Source organism: Tubulanus polymorphus, chromosome 9 (assembly GCF_964204645.1).
Source record: "Tubulanus polymorphus chromosome 9, tnTubPoly1.2, whole genome shotgun sequence".
NCBI lineage: Eukaryota > Metazoa > Nemertea > Palaeonemertea > Tubulaniformes > Tubulanidae > Tubulanus > Tubulanus polymorphus.
This window is the reverse complement of record NC_134033.1, coordinates 14,233,899-14,256,541: the sequence shown is the minus strand read 5'-3', so window position 1 is coordinate 14,256,541 and position 22,643 is coordinate 14,233,899. Positions and strand designations below refer to the sequence as shown.

The 22,643-nt window shown below is 42.1% G+C and overlaps 1 protein-coding gene across 2 annotated transcripts in view; it reads left to right on the top strand.

The window, feature by feature from the left end:
* The window catches only part of LOC141910824 (transcriptional coactivator YAP1-A-like), a 31,007-nt gene that overhangs the window by 4,569 nt on the left and 3,795 nt on the right, over positions 1-22,643 (top strand). For both annotated transcript variants that reach the window (XM_074801663.1, XM_074801662.1), the window contains exons 2-3: positions 11,286-11,476; positions 13,834-14,057. In XM_074801663.1, the coding sequence (XP_074657764.1) occupies positions 11,286-11,476; positions 13,834-14,057 (415 nt within the window). The remainder of the gene's footprint in view (positions 1-11,285; positions 11,477-13,833; positions 14,058-22,643) is intronic.

Below are 22,643 nucleotides of genomic sequence, written 5' to 3'. Positions count from 1 at the left end.
AGAGGGGGAGAGGGAGGGGAGAGAGGTAGAGGGGAGAGGGCCAGGGAGGGGGAGAGGAAGAGAGAGGGGAGAGGGAGAGGGATGGGGGAGAGAGGTAGAGGGAGAGAGAGGGGAGAGGGAGAGGGAGGGAGGGTGGGAGGGAGAGGGAGGGGGAGAGAGGTAGAGGGAGAGAGAGAGAGTTGACCTAAACGGAAGTCCGTGTGCTTGTGTGACATGAAACTTAAATACCCCGACGCTAAATTGATTGAGTTTCCAGACAAGTGGTATTATTGTAATTGAGAAGTTGATACTGTTGAACCGTTTGTATAAAGCTCTACCCCTCGAGGGCGTTTCGATTTACATATCTATTCAATTCAACTATCGCAGTTGGTTGTAGTAGTCGTCTGAAGGGCTGGTGTGCGGAAAATATAGGTTATATTTTTTCAGAACCTTTTCGTACTGCGACAACAACAACAACGACGACGACAAGGTTTCGTGGCTCGTATGTTTGTCACTTCAATTCTTCGGCGTTTGATGGAATTTTGAATAGTTTTACAAGTGACTTCGAGACAATTTTTACTAGGCCTATATGTCTGCTCTCATTTCGCTGCAAGTTCCCACCAGTTCCTCCCTTTTCTGGTATGACGGAATTGTGAAACTCTGCCATGTTCTGCCTTGCAGGGATTCATAGGGCCTATACCTGATGGCACCGTGAAACTCCGCCCTTGCAGGGATTCTTACCTGATGGCTTCATGAGACTCTGCCACGTTCCTCCCTCACAGGACTTCGAACCTGATGGCCTTGTGAAACTCCCCCCTTGCACGGGATTCTTACCTGATGGCATCGTGAGACTCTGCCACATTCCTCCCTCACAGGACTTCGAACCTGATGGCATTGTGAAACTCCCCCCTTGCACGGGATTCTTACCTGATGGCATCGTGAGACTCTGCCACATTCCTCCATCACAGGACTTTTCGAACCTGATGGCCTTATGAGACTCTGCCACATTACTCCCTTACTGGGCTTCGAACCTGATGGCATCGCTATCGACTCTGCCACTTTCCTCCTTTGGATCTATGCCACATTTTTAGGTGTTTACAGGCTGGCTGTGGATTTATGCCTCTAATGTTTTTATTTCTCCTCTCTGCGCGCGCGAGTATAGTTCAGAAAGTCAACTCTTTTTTAAGCTTCAGGGGATTGATTAGTTTCGATGAGCAACTGTTACTATTCATTAAACCGTGTCTGCCCCCGAAAGTCGGCACATGTTCCAGCGACGTATGATATATTTATATACGCGCGCGTATAAATTTGATGGTTGTCGGAATGAATCGATAACTCAAATAAAAAAAAACAACAACGGAAAAACAGAAGAGCAGCAGCTGATTTGAAGAGCGAATCATCGGTTGTGATGAGTATCATATTCATTATACAGACACGCAATAAAAACCCGAGCGTTATCTGTTTTAAACCATTGTTTGCAGTCGTGTCAGCCGCGGCTGTGTTGTAATGTCGAGAGAGAAAAATCCATGACGGGTTCGTCTATCGGGATCCTGGTCCGGGGGTCCGGGGTTTTACTCAGACTCGTGTATCACTGGGTTAACTCTCTCTCAGTCGGCCTACTACTGCATGATGTAGATATAGTGAAAGGGGATGTTGCATGTTGTGGGGGCTCTGTTTTCTTCGGAAAGTTTTAGATAAGGGTTTTGGTTCAAACCTGATGACATCATGAGACTTACAAACCCCTGCCCTAATAGGCACATCCTCCCTCAGCGGAGATTCAAACCTGATGACATCATGATACTCTGTCACAGTACAAACCCCTGCCCTAATAGACACATCCTCCCTCAACAGGGATTCAAACCTGATGACATCATGAGACTCCGTCACAGTACAAACCCCTGCCCTAGTAGACACATCCTCCCTCAGCGGAGATTCAAACCTGATGACATCATGATACTCTGTCACAGTACAAACCCCTGCCCTAATAGACACATCCTCCCTCAACAGGGATTCAAACCTGATGACATCATGAGACTCCGTCACAGTACAAACCCCTGCCCTAGTAGACACATCCTCCCTCACCAGGGATTCAAACCTGATGACATCATGAGACTCTGTCGCAGTACAAACCCTACCCTAGTAGACACATCATCCCTCAGCAGGGATTCAAACCTGATTGCATCATGAGACTCTGTCACAGTACAAACCCCTGCCCTAGTAGACACATCCTCCCTCAGCAGGGATTCAAACCTGACATCAGAGACTCTGTCACAGTACAAACCCCTGCCCTAGTAGACACATCCTCCCTCAGCAGGGATTCAAACCTGATGACATCATAAGACTATCAAGGTACACGGTACCTTTGCTCTTTTGCATTCTGGAACCATAAAGTCAGTTATGTTGGACCTCAAATTGGTTAAACAGATCCAAACGGACATCTGGTTAGAATTATATTCAGTAAAGTTGAAGTCTCAAAAGATTTGTTTAATTTGAACGATGAAAGTTAAAGTTTACGTCAGTCGGATATAGCCGTGGTTTATATCAATCATTGTGATCGGTGATAAATATGAAATACTCAAACTCAACTACGTGAGTCGATGATACAACTGTTCATCGGTAATCAGTAAACTCATCATTCACAGAACCTCCTCTTCGTTCCTCTAATTCATCATCCTCATCAGTCAATCGTTTTCGTCATCTTTTTCTCCAGCATCTGAGTCATTCATGGCCAGGCTCTCGATTGTTACATCTGTCTTACTCACTGAAGGCGAGTAGAACCCTGAAATCTCATCCTACTACTCTTCATTTGGTTTTGGGAAGCACTATTCATGTTTTCTTGTTCCCCTGTGTTGTGTGCTCCGGGCTGAAGGACCTTAACAAGTCAGGGGCCGGTTGCATAGTCATGGCTTAGACTTAAGACCGGTCTAAGACCAACTAAGTTCTATAGCCAGTCTAACAACTTAAGACCAATCTTAAGATTTAAGACCACTTTCGGACTTAAGTCACGACTGCGCAACTGGGCCCAGATGTTCTTCGGACTGAGTTTTTCGCTGATCAAAGTCGGTCGTGTTAGAAAAAACCTAGAACTAGGATACAGCACCACGGGTTTTCAAAATGAACCATAGTTCGAAGAAACGCTTAAGATTCCATGAACGTATCCAATAGGGGTGGCTCCGGGAATATCACGCCAGTCACGGCTATGCCTTCAGTTGGTAAACTAGATTTCGGGCGTCAGGCTTTAGAATAAAGTATGTCCGTTATGGGAGCTTTTTTCGACCGATTTTTCATCATATCGACGGAGCAACAATAATCAGCACGTACTAGAGTATAACGGATAGGATTTCTGATATAAATCCGTCTGCTATATCTTTGTTTTGGTTCAGTTCGGTACAAAAAGCCTAATAACAATGCATGCACCAACCGATACAACTCCCAATACAACCCCCGATACAACGTGGATGGAGCTTTAAACATAGAATTTATTCCGATGGACCTGTCGAGATAGTAATCTTAACTTCCTTTACTGTGGATGATCAGACCCTTACAGATATATTTCAACTTCAGATAATTAGGGTCAGGAGGGTAAGGTAAGGTTAAGGTTTAGGGGTAGATTATGCATTATGCTTTAGGTCAGGGTTACATTATAAGCAGTGAAAGTGTTGGGAGGCTAGAGTCTGGTCTCGTTGGCTCTAGGGGTTTTAGTTGTCGTAGCATATACATAATTACATCGGATTCTAGCGTTAGTACGGCGCTCATTGGGCCTACCTCGGCTCTGCCCATCGTGACAATAGTTCGCACGACTATCCGCATGGGTGCGTCGGGTTAAGACGACGAAAAAAATATTGACGTGAACGAAAGAAATAATCGACGGAAGGCTCCCCCCTAAATTACCCAAGAGTAATTATGCCGATAAATTTAGTGATATGTATAGATTATTTATTCAGTATCTCCCTCTCTCGGAGTGCGTCTGCTGCTTTACCTCTCAGCTGTTTAGTCTGTGCAAAAATCGCTGATTAATTTATTATCTTCGTAGTTAACGGCATCAGCAGCAGCAGCAGCAGCAGCAGCAGCAGCGGCGTCGGTGCTGTCTTTATCATCAATTGTTCGGAGTTGTGTTTCGGCGTTTTATCGCTAGTTTATCTCCGATCTACGAGAGACGACACGTGTTGTTGTTGTCGGGGAGTCAGATTAATTAAGATTGTGGTCGTCGTTAATCTATGAATACCTCGTTATCGAGGATGCACCTAATGAATCTATAGAGATATTCCATAAGCCCGAATTCTGACGGTTGCAGTCAGTCTTTCACGGGTCTCTCGTCAGTCTAGGATGCATGTGTTTGAATCCTAGCAGTCAGACAGTCAATCAGTCTTCATGTTTGAATCCTGGTAGTCAGACAATCAATCAGTCTTCAGGTTTGAATCCTGGTAGTCAGTCAGTCAGACAATCAATCAGTCTTCATGTTTGAATCCTGGTATTCAGACAATCAATCAGTCTTCAGGTTTGAATCCTGGTAGTCAGTCAGTCAGACAATCAATCAGTCCTGGTAGTCTCTCTTCAGGTTTGAATCCTGGTAGTCTCTCTTCAGGTTTGAATCCTGGTAGTCTCTCTTCAGGTTTGAATCCTGGTAATCTCTCTTCAGGTTTGAATCCTGGTAGTCTCTCGTCAGGTTTGAATCCTGGTAATCTCTCTTCAGGTTTGAATCCTGGTAGTCTCTCGTCAGGTTTGAATCCTGGTAATCTCTCTTCAGGTTTGAATCCTGGTAGTCTCTCGTCAGGTTTGAATCCTGGTAATCTCTCTTCAGGTTTGAATCATGGTAGTCTCTCTTCAGGTTTGAATCCGGGTGGCAGTCACTCAGTCCGTCAGTCAGGTTTGAATTAGGGTGGCACCTCGGTCGTCTAATGAAAGTTCTTGGAACAACGTATAAAATTCGTAAGCGTATTTATGTACTTGTGCTTACGAGCGGAGTTTATGACGGTTCAATTGAGTTGAGTTTGCTTTGATGTCGGCCTGCGGGCGCCTTCACACAGGGTCAGACTTAATTCAGTCAGTGTCATCGCATACTGTGTGTGTGTATGATAATGCTAAGGCAATTAAGTGAATAAATAATGATAAAACTGTTCGTTTGGTTTATTCACTTGTTTGTAGTAACTAGTAGTTGAGATTTCGACCACGCTACTGTCGAACCATGTACGAATGAATACGCATGTATGTATGCCAAAATATGTTAGCGGCAAATTCATAAGAATTTAAGGGCATGCTTTTTGAACGGGCTCCCTCCCTCTCTCTCTCTCTCTCTCTCTCTCTCTCTCTCTCTCTCTCTCCCTCCCTCCCTCTCCTCCCCTCCTCTCTCTCTCTTCTCTCTCCCTCTCTTCCTCTCCTCTCCTCCCTCCCTTCCTCCCTTTCTCTCTCTTCTCACCCTCTCTCCCCTTTCTTCTCTTTCTTTCTTTTTCTCTCCCTCTCTTGCTATAGTATCTCTTGTTGTCGAGTAAAAGAAGAAGTAAAAGAAAAGAGACCATCGTTCCGCTTTATGAATACCATTTTGCCAGTAAATTTAGAACCATATAAACTACTCCAACTACAGAACGAGGCGCGTTCAGGTTTTTTTTTATGGCGCACGTTTCTCTCGACGAGAGGGAAACTTCACGCAATGTAAAACACAACAGCTCACGTGCGCGCTCTTGTTTCTCAAAGTTTCTGGAATCAGTTAATACTGGGGGACACTAGGTATCATCGATACATTCAGGCGTTCCGGAAGCCTCAATCCCTTAAAAAAACCCTAGAATTACAAAATTCAATTATGAGGGTATAAAATCTCTCAACTTCGAGTGTTTGCCCTTGTTTTGTAATTTGCTAAAACGTGCCGTAGAAAAATCTATTTAAACACATATTTTAGAACAATTCATTAAAGTTATATCATTCCAGCGAATCATCTTACCTACTAAATTTATCTAAGTTAGGGTTCACTTTTTCAACAATCCCGTATCTAATCTTTTTGGGTAGTTTAGAAACAGTTACTTGAAGTTCTATTCTAAGTTTCCCTGTGATTATAGCCCTCAAAGCCGCTTGAATAACTGCTGTCACTCTTGCAACTGCCTGGGTCATCATCGGGTGTCTTACAAATTGTCATCCACCCAGGACTTAGGTATACACACAATATCTATGATATTTTCGATGCAAATGACTGAAAGTAGCTAAAAGTCAGTCATTACTGTAGTTATCAATCGGAAAACCACTGAATTCTGAATACTCAAATCTGGTTTGCGCTTTACATGTGTTCAGTATTTCACATGAGACATTTTTAATTGAAAATAAACTACAAACACCAGGACCAAGAGTTAAGAGTTAACTCTCAGTTAAAGTGAGTTCATTTTCAATTAATTAACTCAGAGTCGAATCTCGGAACTGTGAAACTGGACCCAGACATTAGACATTTTATCAGCGCACTTTCAAAAACTGATCATCTACATTTAACTTGCCTTCTGGACCTTGGAAACTGACTTAATCGGCTACAATCGGAACAAGTTGTTTGTTAGTTCGGCCGGTATATTGTCGTCCTTGAAAAGCTAGCGAGAGAGAGAGAGAGAGGAAGAGATGGAGAAGGAGTGAGAGAGATCAGGGTGGCTCAAAAAACACCGCCTGCAGCCACGCATCAGAAAATCGCTTTTGGTTATTTTTAACCGTAATATAAACCAGCAGCTGAACCAGCAGCAGCAGCAGCAGCATCACAACTCACCGCTGCACCGTTTAGAGTAGAGTGTGTGGGTGTGTGTAAGATATTGGCAGGTTTATATCGCCGATATATAAAACTTAGCGTGGTTCTCGCTCCATCCAGCGACTTATCATCGCGATAAGTATTTTGCAGGGGGCGTCGGTGTACGCGCGATAAGCCCGCAGGGGGGTCCGTTGAGTTGTTATTTTTGACGTAGAACACTCCCTCCCCTCCGACCCCCTAAACGAGCTGTACACCACCCCCGCGTTGGATGCGAACTCCTCTCCCTCTCTCCTCTCTCTCTCTCTCTCTCTCTCTCTTCTCTCTCTCTCTCTCTCTCTCTCTCTCTCTCTCTCTCTCTCTCTCTCTCTCTCTCTCTCTCTCTCTCTCTCTCTCTCTCTCTCTCTCCCTCTCTCTCTCTCTCTCCTCTCTCTCTCCCTCTCCCTCCCTCCTCTCTCCCTCCTCTCTCCTCTCCCTCCCTCCCTCTCTCCTCTCTCTCTCTCTCTCTCTCTCTCCCTCTCTCTCCCTCCTCTCTCCCCTCCCTCCCTCTCTCCCTCCCTCCTCCTCTCTCTCTCTCTCTCTCTCTCTCTCTCTCTCTCTCTCTCTCTCTCTCTCTCTCTCTCTCTCTCTCTCTCTCTCTCTGTTGCTATGATTTTCAATTGTTTAGTCTCTTGAAAAACGCGAGCTTTTCGCCGCTCGTTTCATAAACAGAGTCTTTTCAAAATACAACAATACGCAATCAACGGCGGCAGTCGATCTCAAAAGAAAGAAAACGCGTAAAAAAGACTAGAAACATCGCGGGCTAATACATATCGCACGTTTGTTACTGAAAAATCAGTTTTTAGTTTTATGTACGTAGGTGACACAATTGAAAAATGTTGGTTTCTCGCTCAAAATGAGATATTTATTGTAGAAAGGGTTGCGTATAGTGCGTGAAGTCCTGACGAAATATCTCATTTCTTGTTGTTCATTTTCAGTTAGAAATGCTAGAAATGTCTCAGGTGACGTTCTGTAGTTTGGACGATCAGTATTTGAAAGTTTTCTCGTAAAATATTTAATATCTGGTGTTTGTAGTTCATTTTCAATTAAAAATGTCTCAGGCGATGTTCTGAATTCAACGTGAAGTGTGGATGATACGTTTTTGAAAGTTTTCTAATAAAATATCTAATATCTGGTGTTTTTAGTTCATTTTCAATTAAAAATGTCTCAGGTGACGTTCTGAAACATGTGAAGTGGTGGATTAGTTTTTGAACTTGTGCTGATAAAATATCTAATATCTGGTGTTTGTAGTTCATTTTCGATGAAAAATGTCCCTGTTACACCAACCAACAACGTCTGCTGTGGATGATAAAAAATTGTGAGAATGGTAAAAATACATTCAGTCAGTCAAAGTTAGCAGATTGATAGGGGCAAAAATGAATGGTTTTGTGAACCTACGGTTTCAGTATAAAATGACTCAGTATTTAACACCGAATGACAGTAGTTCTTTTTTTTTTATACGTTTATACACAGTTTGTCTATTATCACAGCCGTGCCTGTGTATTACTGCGTATTACTGTGTATTACTGTTCTCGTATTACAGTTTTCTCACTTCCAGGAAATTCTTCCATTGTCAGTCAAATAAATAGGCTTTATGTGTCGACCTTCCCGGCAATTACTACTACCGCTAGTTAGTTGTTTTTTGTTGTTGTTTTTTTTTCCCATTCTGTACGTATATATGCGTACTCGGTATACTAGACCTTCATCGTAGTTTACACTGAGAATCATTTCTTGGAATCGCGTGAAAATCTATCTCGAAAACCGTCTACAAAGCTGGCGGTGTCTTCCTCAATATGGCCATTTCCAGGGGCGGATTTATAAATAAGTGTATTATAAGTAAATTATAATTATAAAAGTAAATTATAAGAATTATAAAGTGCCTTTTTATTTTTTCTCTGTATCAAAATTTGCCGTTGTAACCACCTGAGATACACGATAGATATTTTTATTCGTTTCTTGACTAAATGCCTCTCAGAGACGCTCAGAAAGCTTTAAAATGATAGTAAAATTTGCCTTTCCGCCCTGAATTGAGAATATATGCCCTTTTTATTGGTCGATATGGTCACAACATGCCCCTGGTTTCGGTCATGAATTTTTGCCTGAAATCTGGACAATATAAGTGCTTGTGTATGCAATATTACTAATTTAGTAATAGTAATTTAATTTCACTGTGATAAAATGTACAACGTTGTTGTTTTCCATTAATTCGGTATTATTACCCCCGGCCTGTTACTCTAACCTCTCCCTGGGAAAAAGTAACATCCTCAAATAAGATTCAATTTTAGAGTAAAATCTTACGCGGGCGTGGTCAGATGAACAGGCGTAGGGGCGCTAGACATGCTTTCAAATATTTCCAGGGTTAGTATTTCCGATGATAGGCTTTGACCCCGCCCCCTAACCATCAACAGATGCGAATATTCTTAATCAAAACCGAAGTATCTATGTTTTTTCGTAATTTTTTTTTACTGCCCTTTTGCGACAGTTTTAACTCAAAAAAAGAACACGCTCGCTTCGAGCCATTTTTTACCGGAAATAGAAAATGTTTTGTTCTCTTAATAGATTTTGCCTATTTTAGTGAGTAAATAAGTATAGTCTAACTGTGAGTCAGTTGTTATCATAATATGAGTCATCATACGGATGAATCCCCCTTCTCTCTGCCTCTGACTCCAGTCAGGATTATCAGCTTGTATTAGTATGATGGCTCAATTTTAAAAAAGAGCCCTTGCTGAAAAGGCGATAGTGACAAAAATTGATGATACGAGCGATGAAAAAATTGCATTAAAAACGATTTGAGATAAAAAATGATGGCCTTCAATTGATGCTTTGACTTCAAAGTCTGTCCGACTTGAGAGTGATATCTGAGTCGGATGTTATACAAATTGATAAACGAAAGAGTTAGAAATCATTTCACCAGACAGCAGAGTTTGCCGTTTACCGTTGACTGTGCCTTTATTGACGCCTTGAAAAATAACACATAGATCGCTTAATTAATATTGTCGAAAAAAGTAAATAATGATGTGATATAATAATAAAAATGATAATAATGATGATAATAATAATAATTAAGTCATGTAATATTAAGGGGCAATAGACGTTGAATTTGAGTATATCAATAATTGAATTGAATTGAATTGACCGGCAACCAGTCTAACCATGATATATTGATGACTTAGTCTCAAAAATTATCGTGATTATGAAATAATTATGAAATATAATTAAGTCATGTAATATTAAGGGGCAATAGACATTGAATTTGAGTATATCAATAATTGAATTGAATTGAATTGACCGGCAACCAGTCTAACCATGATATATTGATGACTTAGTCTAAAAAATTATCGTAATTATGAAATAATTATGAAATTCATCAAATATAGCCCTACTAGGTGTACTAGGTGTATGAACATTAAATTGTAACAGTTTTTTACGGCCTCAAAAAGTCCCAAGGGATCATTTTACGACTCATTTGAATTCGCGGTCGAAATTCTGATAAATTATTCGAGCGAACTTCATGTAAATCGAGCCTGATTATGAGCGGGTTTAACTGTAATATAACCCCGAACCGCCATAAACCGCCACTGCTCCGGGCCTGTGGTCGTGGTGCGTATATATCCGTATGTAGATATAGCAATTACTGAAAATCCATTCAGCCTGTTGTACGTGTATACGGGTGCGTGTGTGTGCTGTGTAGATATTTAGGTTATATTGTTGTGCAAATAAAGTATTGGCTTTGTTTGATTATTAACGCCTATACGTGCTATGTGTATAAAGTGACAACGGAGAGAGGTCCTTCCACCCGAATTCGAAGTGACAGTGAATTTATTTTACGCGTTCTCGTACGGGATCGAACCCGGGTCTCGTACGTAGAAAGCGAGCCGATAGAACTGGTTCACTCGGCCAGTGGTTATACAGCTCTAATGAGCGAAACCCACTTTCGATGCTATAACAGTTTATTCTGATAGTTTCGAGGTTTTGACCTAACTTCATCATCAGAAAAAGCGAAAATAAAGATGATAGATAATATACAGAATAATTTGAAAATATAGATGTTACTTAATTAGGGAAGGTTAGGGACGGGAACTATGAGACAATCGCTAAGATACAGGGTCCAGTTCCAAAGTTCCGAATTAAGATTTAACTCTGAGTTAACTCATTGACAATGAACTAACTTTAACTCAGAGTTAACTCTAGCTCACAACTGTGGAACTGGGTCCAGATAAGACAAATAGATACTTGTTCATGCATCTATATTTTGAATTACTGTATATCATAATCATGTTAACTTCTCTTAAGATATAAAGTTAAGTCAAAACTTGTCGGAAGGTCGGAATCAACTGTTAAATTATGAACTGTTGGTTTAGTTCATTAACTCACAAATATTGAGATTGATTTCAGTCGTGCTTAACACTATGACTATGTTTACTGATGAAGAACCCCTGCCCTGGCATCCCACCAGATGGCGTGTCTAACAGTAGGACATACCTCATAAGTCCTTATGTAATTCACCTCATTTTTCAGCCCATAAATAACGTGTTTTTCATTGCGTTATATTTTACAGTCACATCGAACAGATAACTACTTGGCAGGACCCGCGCAAATCACTCAGCACGACGTCGCTAAACCAGTCATCGACGGCTGTTCCATTGGGTCCGTTACCTCCCGGATGGGAACAGGCTACGACACCAGACGGAGAGATATACTTCATTAATCACATAGAGAAAGCCACGAGTTGGTTCGATCCTCGTTTACGTACGTATTCCATCGGTATTATCTCATTAATGATTACAGAGTCCCTCGTGATCAGGTTTGAATCTCTGTTGAGGGAGGATGTGTCCACAAGGCAAGTTTTGTACTGTGACAGAGTCTCAAGGTGTCATCAGGTTTGAATCCCTGCTGAGGGAGGATGTGTCTACTAGAACAGGGGACGGTACTGTGACAGAGTCTCATGATGTCATCAGGTTCAAATCCCTGCTGAAGGAGGATGTGTCTACTAGGACTGTGTACTGTGACAGAGTCTCATGATGTCATCAGGTTTGAATCCCTGCTGAGGGAGGATGTGTCTACTAGGACAGGGGTTTGTACTGTGACAGAGTCTCATGATGTCATCAGGTTTGAATCCCTGCTGAGGGAGGGTGTGTCTACTAGGACTGTGTACTGTGACAGAGTCTCATGATGTCATCAGGTTTGAATCCCTGTTGAGGGAGGATGTGTCCACAATGCAAGTTTTGTACTATGACAGAGTCTCAAGATGTCATCAGGTTTGAATCCCTGCTGAGGGAGGATGTGTCTACTAGGACAGGGGTTTGTACTGTGACAGAGTCTCATGATGTCATCAGGTTTGAATCTCTACCATTGGAAAATGTATCTTCTATGGCTGGGGTTTGTACTGTGACAGAGTCTCATGATGTCATCAGGTTTAAATCCCTGTTGAGGGAGGATGTGTCTATTAGGGCAGGGGTTTGTACTGTGACAGAGTCTCATGATGTCATCAGGTTTGAATCCCTGCTGAGGGAGGATGTGTCTACTAGGACAGGGGTTTGTACTGTGACAGTCTCGTCAGGTCATCAGGTTTGAATCTCTGCTGAGGTAGGATGTGTCTACTAAGTTCAGTACTATGGTAGGCAGTCTTGCAGTGCCATTTATGTTAGAATCCCTATCAATTCCTCTCCCCTTAATCAGGAAAAAGAAATCTTGAACTGCTAACAATGTTGTCAGTGAGGCTCAGTGGCCATTTACAGATTAGGCTAGAGCCAACGGGGCATATCTATTTGACACGGGCCCAATTTGGCCAAAGATGTCGGACCACGCCCATGCAGAATTTCGAGCTCGGGTCAAATTATTCCGTGTGAATGCTAACTGACTCACCTCACTTCGATAACATTTTGTAATGAGTGATTTGTGTGTGAATGCGCTCTCTAATCAGATCACCTAAATCACCTATGTAACGATTAAGAGAAGTGACAGAGATATTACGCGCACTCAATTCTTGTACGGGGAAAGCAAGCGGGCTAACCAGTAGACCAATAGAACTAGTCCACTTGGCCAGTGGTTATACAGCTTGTCCTATATGCGTAACAATGTGGCCACAGCTGAGCAAGTGGTGCTCTGAGTCTGACTAAGCTGAAGGGTCTGTAGTATCTTTCCAGCGCGTGACAGGTCTCCATCTACAGATAGCTAATTCTCTGACCTATAGTTGCGTAATAGATCGCGCCACCACGTACATAACCTCCTCCTCCTCGCGTTGTATAACGCATGATTTAATAAGTTGTGTCTTCGGTTTGTTTTGTTATCGTTGGATATTTACAATAATATCAGTTCAGATTTCACCATTAGATGCTCTATTTTCTGTGAAAACAATAGCGTTTCCGGCTGTGTTCGGTTCTCCCCCATCCCTTCTGATACATCCCGCAGAAATTGTGTTTTCATAGAGCTCTTCACGCTCGTTACATGTACGGGCATCCCGGTTAATGTCACTCCTCGTCAAAAAATACTGAAAGTTTCGGTCTATGAATGGCATAAATAGGGCAAAAAAGTAGATGTAGTACTAGTTGACTGCATTAAAAATGTGGAAATAAGTGGAACAGCACGTAGTGTGTGTAAGTCAATCTCACCCTAATACGGGCATCAGTCTGCAGCCTGGATAGAACCCCTTATCAGATAGTTTTGAAGACTTGTCACCAGTTTGGCAAGTGTGCTGATAAAATGTCTAATTTTTGGTGTTTGAAGTTCGTTTTCGATTTGAAAATGTCTCGGTCGAAGTTCTGAACACATGTGAAGTGTGGATGATCAGTTTTTGAAAGAATGCTGATCTGGTGTTTGTAGTTCATTTTCAATTTGAAAATTTCTCGTATGAAGTTCGGAACACATGTAAAGTGTGGACGATCAGTTTATTGAAAGTGCTCTGATAAAATGTCTATGGCGTTTGTAGTTCATATGAATTAAAAATGACTCTGTTGAAGTCCCCAACGCGATGCTAACTGTTGATGATCACAAATTGGAAAAACATATCATAAGATATCTGAGGGGGTGCGGGCAGCAGATTGATGATACCTGGTTGAATCCCAGCTTAGGTTTAATTAACAACTGGTTTACGTTTTCGTTTTTAGCTCCCTGTAACCCGCGAGGAAACAACGCCGCCGGCGCCGGCGGAAACATCCGATTAATGACGAACTCTCCGACGCCTTCGTCCCACCAGTCACCTCCCAGTCAAATACAACAACAACTACAACGTCAAATGTCGCCCGCCGACCGACAGAGACACATACAATTACGAAAACTACAACTAGAAAAAGAGCTCCTACACCAGAGACAAGCGGAGATCACTCGCCAGGTGAGTACAATTCTGGTAACCCTAACTCAGAACCATTATTACGTATATACAGCAAGGTACTCATGATTGGCGTGAACCAGGTACTATACATGTACTATAGATGTACAGTATAATACTCATGAGTAACTAGGGTTTGTGTGTTAGAATATACATTATGGTACTCATGAGTAACTAGGGTTTGTGTGTTAGAATATACATTATGGTACTCATGAGTAACTAGGGTTAGTGTGTTAGAATATACATTATGGTACTCATGAGTAACTAGGGTTTGTGTGCTCGTATGACACTCGTATGAGTAACTAGTGCTCGCACATTACTATACACCTAACGAGGGTTTGCGTTTGCTTTGTTACTTTCAATTATTGCTTTGTAACTCATGTTAACTGTTCAATGGATTGGCAGTGTACTCATCAGTTCTCACATCCCTCTTCTCCTCTCCCGCCCTGTCCCTCCCGTTCATTCCCATTCCATCCTCTTTATTTTCTGCTCTATTAGACTTTCATTCATCCTCTCCTTCTCTCGCTCTCTAGCCTCTGATCGTCTCAACTGTTTTCTCAATCGCGCTCTCCTCTCTTTCTCTCTCTCTCTCTCTCTGCACTCTCTCTCTCTGCACTCTCTATCGAAGCGTATCTCAAACAAGCACGCAGGTGTGTTATATTTTCCGTTAGTTAAAGGTATATATACACATACACCACCGAACCATTCAGTTCTCTCTCCTCTCCTCTCACTCTATCACTCACTGACGAGATATAAAATAAACTTTAATCTTATCGCGAATAGCCCCACCCCACAATTTCAGCTCGCGTTTAATCCCCCGTGTATAAATCGGTGTGGTTGAATCGTTTCTGATATAAATCCTTTATCCCTCCGACTTGCCTTTTCCCGCGGAGACGCGTCTGAATTGACAGTCGGAACTGTCGGGTATTCGCTCATCCTTCCGTATTAGTAAACGACCAGACAAGAAAATTCGCGATATTTTGCAAGATCTTCGCGGCAACCTTGAAAAGTAATCATGAATCTACAACCCTGAATGGCCCATAATCTACGACCCTGAATCACTAGTGCAGCTAATGAATCTACGAACCCAAATCTAGAGTGTACAGCCCCACAATCTACAGCCATGAATCGAGTGTAAAGCCCCACAATCTACAACCCTGAATCTACAGTGCACAGCCCCACAATCTACAACACTGAATCTACAGTGCACAGCCTCAGAATCTACAACACTGAATCTACAGTGCACAGCCCCAGAATCTACAACACTGAATCTACAGTGCACAGCCCCACAATCTACAACACTGAATCTACAGTGTACAGCCCCACAATCTATAACCCTGAATCTACAGTGCACAGCCACACAATCTACAACCCTGAATCTACAGTGCACAGCCCCACAATCTACAACACTGAATCTACAGTGTACAGCCCCAGAATCTACAACCCAGAATCACAATGCAGCCCCGGAATCTTCAACCTCCAAATCGTTATCCCTGAATCAGAAACCCTTACAGTTCGGCCCCCTGAACGCGGAGCCCCTTGATTTATATACACAGATATCTACCTGTATATATACACACACACACACACACACACACACACACACACACACATGTTGTTAACGTGAGAAACTGCAAGAAAATCTGCTACCTATAAAAATGGTTTTAATTAATTAGCCAGCAGTTTGTTGGTGATATATTCCAGCTGGTATTTGATTAAACCCTGTAGGTCTTTTTCCTCTTGTGTACTCTCTCTCTCTCACTCGCTCGCAATCTTTCTTTCTCCTATCGTTCTGTATTTTCGCTGCGTTCTGTATCGGTATTCGGATGCTGCGTAATACGCTACAGGTCGACCTCCATCGAGCCCAGCGCAAGGCTAACTGCGGCAGGTGAGGATCCACCAGGTGCGCTAGTAGTTAATCAGTCTTCAAAATGCTTCAATTTATTCTATAAGGAACATAAGTCCATTATTGATTGTCATTAGTGTCTGGCGTCTTTTAGCAATAGTTCAAGTCAAACTAAATCCATTCTTTCTCCAGTGGGTGGCTCCAAGTGTTTTTGGCATCTCTTACGATTCAACCATATTTCAAGTCGAACTAAGCAGACCCTTTCTCCAATGGGTGGCTCCAGGACAGGGTGGCCGCTGACCTGGAAAACAGAGAGGATCAGAAAAATCAGGGATAACTCAGAGGGAATTTGACAAATTTTACAAAAAAACCTGGAAAACTTGAGGAATTTGAATATTCTATTTATTGACCATATGCGTTTCTTTATCAGTGGGGGCCTACGTGATACAATGAGAAATGAATGGTAACATTTTAAACCTCGAAATTTCTCTGATTCACTCGGGGATTAAATAATGTGTAATCACACAGTAAAATAAGGGGATTTGCAAATGTTCGGAAAGTGGCCACCCTGCAGTCGGACTCGGTTTTGTCCAGCGAGGGAACTTCATTTCTGGTTTTCGTTTTTTTTTTTTTTTTTGTAGCAGTCACAAGATCGCGTCTATAATTAGGGTTTTCGTTGTACGTGTGTCATTAAATGCTACGTGGACTTTAGTTCATACTCATTCCTGAAATATCTTACATAGTAATCTACTGCGCGCACTCGTCAACCGTTCGACAAAAGACTCGTCTCTCTTCTTTTTTTTTTCCCCGCGGTATTAATAGAAATTGCGCGAATATTTCCCGTCGTAATACGATATCCCGATATCCCGAATCAAAGTTGATTTACGTTCGAAGTCATTGTTTCGTAATTGTGCGTCTCCGGTCCCCGTACCGATCGTACACGTCTTTTATACTTTTCCGTTTGCCAAAGGAGGTGACTGAATTCCGTAGACATCAAATATATATGTACGTAAATCTTTCTTGAAGAAGTTGAAAATTATAGAAATTTCAGTTTAAAATCGAACTTATTGTATAGCCTATAGATAATAATGATAATTATAATAATAACAATAATATTGTTATTATTATTTTTCTTTCTTATCATTATTGTTACGTGGTTCCCACATGAACAGGGTAATTGGGAAAAACTTTTTTTCAAAACTGAATTTTGAAATAATATTTGGGAATTTTAGAAATTTTCCTCAAATCAGGTAAATATTTGGGAGATTTATTTGCCGAGGGTAACTTTCTTCAGCGATTTCCCTTGAAAGTCACCTTTATCAACCAGTTACAACTAAAATGTTGACTGTAGCATAACGATATCTGTTCGTTTTCCAGTTTGGAAAATTGAAAGATAAGCTTGACCCTCGGGCAAACGTCTTTTATTCGTTAGGTCGGACCCTGCTCAATGATATTCATCAGGACTGGAAATAGTCTCAACTATTCACAACCGCTGTTCTATGTTTCTAGGTTCCGTGTACTTTCTTGCTTACTCATGAAAGTCAAGTCGTGTGTGATGTCATCTATTGTTCGAATCCCGCTCGTAAATTATGTCAGACCCATAAAACTTGTTGTCCTCGATGATCTACCTACCTGTAAACTTTCAGATATCATTTATCTTTTGTTTGACTTCGTCTTTAGAAATGTATTCTATGCGAGTTTTAGGTGTGTTTTGAGTACGAAGTTTATTGTTAGACCCTTACATTAGAATCTCTGTCACCAATTGAAACTTGTGATGTCATCTATCTTTTTGAGGTCACCTTCAGCAAGATATCGCGAGGTGTGTCTATCATAATGAACTCATATAGATGTTTAATGAGAGGTGCGCCTGTTTAAACTCTGTGATGTCATCTATGTGTCTTTAGAAATTTCAAAAAAACTACGTTTGAATCTTTTGTGCATTCGTGAAGTTTATGACCGTATCGACCCCTTTAGAACGTTTTGTAAGAACGCCGAAATGCTGCGGTGATGTCATCAATTTTTGAGGTCATCTTAAGAAATTGATAAAGTGCAGTGTCCTAATTCTAAGCAATGATGTCATACGAATTAACTATCGTAGTCAGGTTTATGGGCCAACCTAGCCCGCTGGAGGGCCCGTGACGTCAACGCGGGCGCCTGTTGTGATGTTCCCTTTGAATCGGGCCGCGGTCGCTCTATAAATAAATCGTTTGTTATTTTTTTCGTGACATCATTCTAACGACCTGGTAACATCGCCGGTGCATTGTTCTGTAGTTTTTGTAACTATAGACTACGTGTCAGGGTTTGTAGCCAGTCTGACACAAGTCTGAAAAGTGCTTACTTTTTTTTAAAGAAAAATTAGGATAGGCCCCGATTAGCGCTCACCGGTCAGGTAAACTCCTGGGGCCAGTTGCACAGTCGTGACTTAAGTCCAAAAGTGGTCTTAAATCGTAAGACTGGTCTTAAGTTGTTAGATTGGCTATAGAGCTAAGTTGGTCTTAGACTGGTCTTAAGTCAAAGCCATGACTATGCAACCGGCCCCTGAGCTCGGTTTTATAGACCGGTATTACCTTTAACCCAGAGGCTAACTTAATTGAAAATGAATTAAGTTAGCCCCCGGGTTAAAGGCAATACCAGTCTATAAAACCGGCTCCTTGGACTCGGATGTCGTCCCAGGAAAATACTACTTCAGATGCTTGTCTTATTTCATTTCATAGAAAAATGTTTGGAACTCGTCTTTTAGTTCAGGAAATATTGCAAACTCTTGTCTTTAACTCATCGCCTGCTACGTCTGCGCAAGGATTTCCGTTTTCTATTTTTTTTTTCAGAAATTTTCTAAACAAAAACCAGAGGAGATATTTTCATCAAATTGATATTGCTTCGTCTGGTTTTGCATCTTCGTATCAAATTAAAAGTATTTCTTCTTAGAGCGACCGAGGCCGCCATTTCCGGTGCAGACGCCGTATTCTGCGGGAAACCGTCGTTTGAATCGATGAAGCCTGACTGATACAGAGAATACGTTTTATGGATATTTCCCAAAGTACGAAAAAGTGTTTCATTTTGCGCATCTAGGAGTTTCGATCGTACAGACCTGACGTCACAAGCCTCCTCCGACGACCGCGGCGCGCCGAAATAAACAGGATGTCAGCCGCAGGTGGTCCCAGGTCCCACCACTTTATGAAAAAAAAACGAATGCCCTTTTAATATAGACTAATCCACTTTATGAAGAGTATTTTCGCTGTTTTGTATTCGCGGGCGTAGGCGGCAGTTTCTAATGGAAAGCCTTCGCAACGTTCTAGCACCTAGATCTATGAAGTAATGCATTATAACAGGTTCGAATAAGACTCTCGACTCGGAATTAGTTCATACGTACTCAATGAGTTAGATTCTGAAGTTTGAGTCTCTTGTCACAACTGAGTATTTAACTGTTGAACTAGATCCAGAGTCAAAATCTCTTTTTACGGTTAAGATTAATCGATGTTCTGGGAATTCTGGAAACTCTCTGGGAATTCTGGATGTAGAGTCTACCCACACAACTGTGGAACTGGGTCCATAGTCAGATGAAACTCACACAACTGTGGAACTGGGTCCATAGTCAGATGAAACTCACACAACTGTGGAACTGGGTCCAGAATCAAATTAAGATTGTGACAAATAAAACTAAACTAAACATTAAAACCTGTGGAACTGTGGAACTGAAAACCCTTAAAAAAAAACTGGAACTAGGTTTTTGACTGTGGAACTGGATTTTATTTGTGGAACGAGGTTCTAACTGTGTAACTGGGTCCAGGGTCGACACATCCAACTGGGATCCGTAGTGAAACTGATATTGTTGAACCGCGTTACAGACGACACGTACAACTTCCATATGACATCACAATCGGCCCGAACGAACAACGGAACGTGATTAAAGGAAGTCTATTATATTCAGTGTTGTTTGCGCCTGTTAGTCTGGGTTATTGTACGCGAGGTCACCGCGCGGGTCATGGGAATAAGTTCACTGTTTATCTAAGACCCGCCGATGATGAAGCGATGATAAAGCAGCGCGAGCGCGCGCGTTGTTGTTGCGATGATGATGATGTCATCAAAACTCGAGTACCCGGTGGTTTATAAATAGCCGTCTGTTCGAGGAGGGGTTTCCTGTTTACGCGTATTTATAGAATATTATCTCGTCGGTCTCGATCCGTCAGCGAGAGCAGTTTTTTCCGGTTTATGGAATTATTTTTAATCCGGTTCTCGTTGCCGGCTGCTGTTTGTACCGGTCTAAAATACAGAGTTGTTGTATTATATGGTAACGTATTACACGTTGGCTGCACTGAGTGAACTGCTGCTCCGCAACTTGTTACTAATAATCACTACGGTTAAGAATTGATTATTTATACAAATAAATTAACCCTACTGACTGTCTGACTGGCCCCTGGGTTAACGAACTCACTGACTGACTGGGTTAACGAACTCACTGACTGACTGGGTTAACTGACTGCATGTCTGACTGGCCCCTTGGTTAACTGACTGACTGACCCCTGGGTTAACTGACTGACCACCTGCCTGACTGACTGACCCTTCAGTGGACTGACTGACAGAACAACCAATGAAATGACCACCCAACCGACCAACTCTGGGTCTACTAACTGACCAACTGGCTGATATCTGGGTTAACTGACTGACCGACTGGCTGAACCCTGGGTCTACTGACTGACCAAGTGGCTGATATATGGGTTTATTGACTGACCAACTAGCTGATATCTGGGTTAACTGACTGACCGACTGGCTGAACCCTGGGTCTACTGACTGACCAAGTGGCTGATATATGGGTTTACTGACTGACCAACTGGCTGATATCTGGGTGTGACCAACTGGCAGTCAACATTACGCTTAAGGCTTTTCCAATATCTAGCGGCACCCGATAAACTTATATGTTTCATCTATCCGACTTTTCCTATTTTCATTTTTTTCCTATTTCATTTGCGGCATTTTGCCAATACGTTCTCTACACACACGCACGCACACATGATCGAACAGAGATGAGTAGTGTATACGTTACTAGCCGACCGGATCCAGGTTATACACACTAGATATATAAATCAAGGCCCGTACAAAAAGCCATCTTTTAAAACACGAAAATAGCCTTATTGCGGGGGCCCGATCCAGGTATAGTTCGTAGACAGTATTATTTCGTTCCTGATGATAGGAGCGATAGATCTGTGACTAGGCGAGATGGCTCGACATCGGTGAACGGCGCAATCGGCCATGTTTAAAATCGAACGTCATATTTTTACGTTGTGAGGGTTTGTGAATAGAGTTGAAAATACGGGTGGATTTTATAGACCAGTATTTCATAAGGGTACTAGAAAATCCAGACGGCATTATTGACAACAAGGTGGCCACCTACCGGGAAATCAGGGAATTTTGTAAAATAAGAAAAGCTAGAAATCAGGGAAATATGTTATGAGATCATTTTGTAAAATCTCCGGGAACTGATTATTGAGATTTCTAGATCGCGTGTAAAATCAGTTTCCGTTTATGTTTTACATATTCGACTGCATTAATTGATCGGATTCCTAGCGGATCAAGTCAGGGGAAGAATATGCATGTGAGGGAATAAGTCGGGGGGGGGGGGAAAGTCAAGTCAAATATGAGTGGCCACCCTGCAGTATTATGAACTGCAAATATGGCAGATAAACAATGCTTTGAAGTCAACGCTGATAAAACGGTGCCGTGTTGGACTAAATCTTCATGAAATCTTCAATAAGTCGATGATTCAGTATATTATGATACGTGTAAGGAAGTATTTAAACGTTGTCCTGGAATCAGGTCGTTACTTGTTTTGTCTCGACGTCGATCCGTCCATTTTTTTTTTTACACGCCGATACGCGCCGTTAATTCGCGCACGCGGAAAGAAAACGAACGGACTAATTGGATACTAAAGCGCGGTCCCCGCTGTGTCTGTGAACTAAAACACGGACACCGGCTTATAAACGGAATTCGCTAGTTCGTTTAACCGTGAAGTATTAACGAGACTTGGTCTGGGGGGGAGAGGGAGAACGCGGTGTTAGGTGTCTAAGGGGAGCAGGGCTGCCACGGTTCGTTAGTCCAGATGTTTTGTGTGGTTGGTTTCTCGCTGCAATGTGTTGCGCACGTTTGGTGTAGTGCTGGATTATCAAGATAAACTTGTAACGAGCCCGGGTAACACCTGGTTACCGGTGGTAGTAGTAGAACTACTGTTCACCAGATGGGCCTCTCTCTCCTCTCTCTCTCCTCTCTCTCTCCTCTCTCCTCTCTCCCTTCTAAATACATATTATGACGTAATAATCCTACTAGTCTATTGCCACAAAGTTCTCCGGTGCTGGCCATCTGCAACTACGGCGCGATACCACAAAACCGAAATCAAACTGGCTTCCTCGCTGAACTGATTATCCCGATGGGTTTGACTCTATTGTCTAAAAGGTGTCTTGATCTGGCATTTGTGCGCCAGTAAACCTTTTATTATGGCAAGTTTCGGGATCTCTTCTGGTGCGTTCATTTTGACCAGAATAGGCTCTACCTATTCCGGAATAGTGTAATAAACCTGTAATAGAAGTGCCCCTTGGTAGAGAATTACCAGTTCACCAAAATAAACAGTACCAATTTAGGAGTCTTAAGTAATTGGGATATGAAAGTGATGCAGACGCTACCTCGAAATTTGAAGTTTTCTCCTTCAAAACTCCTTCAAAACCTTGGGACCCTGTTTATCCACCGGATATTGG